A 5,659-nucleotide genomic window follows, 5' to 3' on the forward strand; every position below is an offset into this window, starting at 1 on the left:
GATATTAATTATTATAATGATTGTCATCTTACATTGTTACATAATTACGTTGTAAAATATTCTAAATTCTTACTATATTTCAACATGATTAGTAAAGATCATGCTGTTATATATCTATATTCTGAAAATAAAAAGAAGAGAAAAAAGAATAGTAGCGGTTTGACGACACGCGCTAGTCAGCGAGTTAGAAAAGTGAGTCAAGTCCCAATCCACACGTGAAGTTGCAACCCGTTGAGGCGGTTGACGATGACGCCACAGAGGGAGAGTGAGTGAGCTGTGGGTGAATTTGGATTTCAGACACATTTGGGTTTCATTTCAAGTAATTTCAACAAGCAGAGAAGAAAATTAAAAAAAAAAAAACAATAATAATAAAAAAAAGAAATTTGAAGCAGCTCTTTCTCAGCTCATAGCGATTTCAAAATCCTTGCAAGTGGACCCCACATTTGACTTTGACTGAACCCAAAAAAACAAAAATAAATAAATAAAAAGAAGGGGGTGAGAAGAAAAGTCACACTTTCCTCTCTTCTTCTTCTTTCAACCTCAAGACCACCCCATATAAAGCCTCCTCCATATCTTGCTCAATCCTCATCTCATATTATCATTCCTCTTCTTCTTCTTCAATTGGCGTCTTCTTGATTCTGCTCTGCGAACAAATTCCACATCTTTCTTCTTCTCAACAACGATTCACTCAAAGGTACCGAAGAAATTTCATCTGTTACTTGGTTTAATTTTGCTTTTTAGCCTTAAATCTCGACACTTTCCCTTTCTGCAACGGATTTCTGATTCTATTTCGTTCATTTCTGTATGATTTATGAAGAATTCTTCGTTGGTTTTAAGTAATATAGGTCAAACTTGTATAAAATTGGGTACTTGGTGTTTTTTTTTTTTTTTTTTGGATTTTTTACGTTTGTAGAACTTTTTCAGGGTGTAATTCTTATTTTTTTCGTTAATCAGGCTATGAATTTTATTAAAGTTGCGATTTTTTTGGGTTTTTTCTTTTGTGTGTGATGAATTAGGGTTTTGAACTTTTGTTGTTACAATTTTGCAGGGAAATTAGGGCATGTGCAGTGGTTCAAAGAAAAAACTTAATAGTCCCTCCAAGTTCGCCATGGAAAGCGAATTCCAGAAGCGGAACGATGGCTTCCTCAGTGAATCCTCCGAATTGCTCGAGTTCGCCGCCTCCGACGATCTTGACGCCTTCAAGAGCGCATTGGAAGAGAAGGGTTTCGGCGTCGACGAAGCTAGCTTCTGGTACGGAAGAAGACTTGGGTCCAGTAAGATGGGTTTTGAAGAGAGAACGCCTCTCATGATGGCCGCGATGTTCGGAAGCACCAAGGTCTTGAAATACATATTTGAGTCTGGCAAAGTCGATGTCAACAGATCTTGCGGTTCGGATAAGGTCACTGCCCTTCACTGCGCTGCCGCCGGAGGGTCGAGTTCTTCACTTGAGGCTGTTAAGCTTTTGCTTGAGGCCTCAGCTGACGCTGATTGTGTCAATTCTTACGGAAATAAGCCCGTTGATTTTCTCGCCGCGGTTTCGAATTCGCCTTTGAATTCGAGGAGGAAGGTGGTGGAAATGCTGCTGAAAGGGGAGAGCTTGGTGGTAGGAGGCAATGAGGAAGTGGAACAACAAAGGGCTGCGACACCTGAGAAGAAGGAATATCCTATTGATGTGTCTTTGCCGGATATCAACAATGGGATATACGGCACTGACGATTTCAGAATGTATAGTTTCAAGATCAAGCCTTGCTCAAGGGCTTACTCGCATGACTGGACTGAATGCCCGTTTGTTCATCCTGGTGAGAACGCCAGAAGAAGAGACCCGAGGAAGTACCCTTACACCTGTGTTCCTTGCCCGGAATTCCGCAAAGGGACCTGCCAAAAGGGTGATGCTTGTGAATATGCTCATGGGGTTTTCGAGTCGTGGCTTCACCCTGCTCAGTACCGAACCCGGCTTTGCAAGGATGAGACTGGCTGCGGGAGGAAAGTCTGCTTCTTTGCGCACAAACCAGAAGAATTGCGCCCGGTCTATGCCTCCACAGGCTCGGCCATGCCATCTCCGAGGTCTCTTGTTGCCAATCCGGCAGATATGGCTGCTTTGAGCCCCTTGGCTCTTGGTCCATCGTTGCCCGCAACTTCGACACCACCAATGTCGCCATTGGCAGCTGCTTCTTCGCCGAAGAATGCAGGGTTGTGGCAGAGCAAAGTTAGCCTCACACCACCTGCTTTGCAGCTTCCTGGCAGCAGGCTAAAGACTGCCTCTTGCGCCAGAGATTTGAATTTGGAGATGGAATTGCTTGGACTTCAAAGTCAGTCTAGTCAACAGCAACAACAACAGCAACAGCAATTGTTGGATGAGATATCTCGTCTCTCATCTCCATCCTTCTTTGGTAGGATTGGAGACTTAAAGCCGACTAACCTTGACGATGTGTTTGGATCACTCGATCCTTCTATGTTTTCGCAATTGCAGGGGCTCTCACTAAAGGCCTCAACACCAACGCAGTTGCAGTCTCCATCCGGGCTTCAGTTTCGCCAAAACATGAACCAACTTCGCGCTAGCTACCCAGCTAGCTTGTCATCATCATCTCCGGTGAGGAAGCCCTCTGCTTATGGGCTCGAGTCCTCAGCCGGTTCTGTGGCAGCGGCAGTTATGAACTTGAGGTCCTCCACCTTTGCAAAGCGGAGCCAGAGCTTCATAGACCGCGGAGCAGCAACCACCCACCTGGGGCTAACTGCAGCTGCTAATTCTGCGCCGATGATGGTGTCGTCTGGTTTTTCCGATTGGAGCTCGCCAGATGGGAAATTGGACTGGGCAGTTCAAGGAGATGAGTTGAACAAATTGAGGAAGTCTGCCTCTTTTGGGTTCAGAAACAACAGCAATGCTGGGGCTACACCACAAGCCGTGAGGCCATCGGCAATTGATGAGCCTGATGTCTCTTGGGTTCATTCCTTGGTTAAGGATGTCCCTTCAGAGAAGCAGCATTATCAACTCAACAAGGGAGTTCATGAAGTGCTTCCACCATGGGTGGAGCAACTGTACATAGAGCAGGAGCAGATGGTGGCATAAGAAGTGCTGCTTCTCATTTCTCCTGACAAAAAGTTGAATATTTTTACAAACTCACTCGTATTTGATATTTGAGAAAGTTCAATTTTAGGTCCAAGAGAAGGGGAAATGAACAGGAATCAAATTGAAGTTACTGCTAGGTTAAAATCAGAAGAAAGATTCAGATCGTGTATTTTTTTATTATATTATTATATTTGTTTATTATTTTTTCCTCTCCCAAACTGGGTGGCGCTATTTATATTATGTTTCCCCCAAGGGGATGATTAGGAATTGTATTTTCTTTGGCTGATCTGATCAAATTTGTGTTTTATCGTCTGGAAATGAAAATATGAAAGAAAGTCTTCTTGTATGCAGCTGTACTCCATTGACTAATTCTCAATATCATTCTTTATTGGTTTTACATTTATCATCATCATTATTATTAATTTTGAATTTTCAATTTCCTTAAGAATGGTTCTTCTATCTTCCCTTGCAAAATTGGTTTAACCCATAGAACACGGGGATTGGTCTCTGCTTCTTATATCCTTTTCTGTGGTGCAAAATCTCCTGATCTGCCTGCTTCCATCACTTTTGCATTTTGAGCTGAATGGTACCATATTCTTCTGTTTCTTTTTGTTTGCTTCTTCGTATGTCATTTCAACAGAAACTGTTGGCCAACAAGGGCTCTGACGATGTTTCTAGCACTATTAAGAAAAAATCTTGTCATGCACAGTGATTTTTACTGGTGGGAGTTTCTCATCCACAATTGTTAGGACATGAGAATCTAGTCCATAATTTACAAATTCATGTTTTTAGAGGAGTTTCTACGTTTAACTTTGAAAATAGATATTTGGGTCCTAAACCATCATGACGAATTTGAGCTATACATTGAAAACTATCAAATGGCTAGAGAATTGGTATTGACCAAAATCCTTGTGATAGGCTTAGAAAATCAGAGATTCCGACCATTACAATTTTCAATGCTGCTGTTCATTGCCTTTCCCAAATGCAGGCCCTTGCAAATGGAGAGTTGAACATGGAAAACAAATAGTAAATACACAAGTGGAAGGAAGAATTGCTTTTGGGTTCATTTCTATGTTCTTTTTTTTTTTATTAAAGATAAGAGAAACGGGGTTTAGAACCTAAAGTGGTCCTTAGTGGGTACTAATTTATTGCCTGCTACAAACATCATGATGTAAACCAATTATCATGGCCTGCCAATATAATGGTGGCTGCACTAAAAATAAGTCAGAATAAGACCATTCGTCATCAACAGTGACTGATTATCAAAATTCCATTTCGTTCAAGTTCACATTGTGATTGATTATTATTTGTATTTCGTCCATTTTCACATTGTCGTTTTGTAGTGTGATCTCATACAAAAGTGTTGTCATGGAAGAGTATTTTGGATAGCCATTATCACATAACACAGTTCTTCATATTAGAAGCCTTTTCTTATTAATGGGATTTGGATAGTACTGATGTTGATTCACAAGTTTATAATAAATGTTAGGACTTTAATATTTAAAATTTGTAAGTAGAGTTCAAAATCAAATATGCAGATTCTTGTAATTTTTTTTTTTTTTTTAAATTCATAAATACAATTATAACATTAGATCTCTTTAAATTTTAAAGTAAAATATGGTGCTAGAAATCTTCTCCACGAATGTTTTGTATAGACATGAAGACGGTCGAGTAAAAACAAAATACGAAAAAGAAAGAGACCATCTAGAATGTAGGGCAGGCCATTAAACGTTGGAAATTAAAGCTTTGTATACATCATCCCCATGGGACCACAATCCTAGGTGCCAAGGAAAGACAGCGTTATGCTATTGAGAAATATTGCTTTGGTTTTGTTTTGTATAATGGAGGTGCAAAAGGCTGTCATCCAAAGGGCATCAAATATGGCGCGTGGGGCCAACCCTCTTGACCTCTGTCTTTCTTTTTAATTTTTTAGTTTTGCTTATTCCAACTTTTTCCTTGCAAGGATGAGTGGGTTTATAATGGATTATGGTTGAGCCGCCCACGAGATTATTTCTCAGCCAAGCAAATCATAGCTTACTTTGTCCCGAAGAAGTCTCCTCCTATCTTCGTTTCGTCATTTAGGAGGGTTACTGTGTAATACAGTATACTATATTAATTATTAAGTTAGGATCCAATTCCAAATTGAAATTGTGTCATAACATTAACAGAACATTTTTGGATAATTATAAAAAAAAAAACATAAAAATTTTGGTTCAAAATGTTATTTTATAAAAATTAAGAGGTTGAAATGTAATTATTAAAAATATAAATTTGCATTCTACCCCCTCAAATTCAAACAATTATAAGTTCCGACATGACTCTATGTTGGCTTGACTCTGACCTTTAATCGTGCTCAATCCTGACATGAATTATGAATCCATTATAAAATAATAGAATACAATACGTCAAAACTGAATGTATTCAATAACACGATATAGATCGTATTAATTTACAATCCGTATTATTTTATACAATACGATAGTCACACCAAATTATATTAATGTATTATTATACAATACGATGCTCTAATACAGTTAAACAAACACCTTTTAAAAAATTACAACAATTTTATATATGTAATAGAAATTTAAG

The 5,659-nt window shown here is 39.1% G+C and overlaps 1 protein-coding gene across 1 annotated transcript; it reads left to right on the top strand.

Moving 5' to 3' along the window:
- The first annotated feature begins 555 nt into the window (after positions 1–555).
- Positions 556–3,423, top strand: LOC21391076 (zinc finger CCCH domain-containing protein 29). The gene is made up of 2 exons (XM_010103125.2): positions 556–694; positions 1,049–3,423. The coding sequence occupies exon 2, from the start codon at positions 1,061–1,063 to the stop codon at positions 3,065–3,067; it is 2,007 nt and encodes a 668-aa protein (XP_010101427.2). The 5' UTR covers positions 556–694; positions 1,049–1,060; the 3' UTR covers positions 3,068–3,423.
- Positions 3,424–5,659: the final 2,236 nt, after the last annotated feature.

This window comes from Morus notabilis, unplaced genomic scaffold (genome assembly GCF_000414095.1).
Source record: "Morus notabilis unplaced genomic scaffold, ASM41409v2 Scaffold997, whole genome shotgun sequence".
Classification (NCBI taxonomy): Eukaryota; Viridiplantae; Streptophyta; class Magnoliopsida; order Rosales; family Moraceae; genus Morus; species Morus notabilis.

Coding starts and splice junctions, on each gene's coding strand:
- LOC21391076 (XM_010103125.2), top strand. CDS start 1,061: ATGTGCAGTGGTTCAAAGAAAAAACTTAATAGTCCCTCCAAGTTCGCC.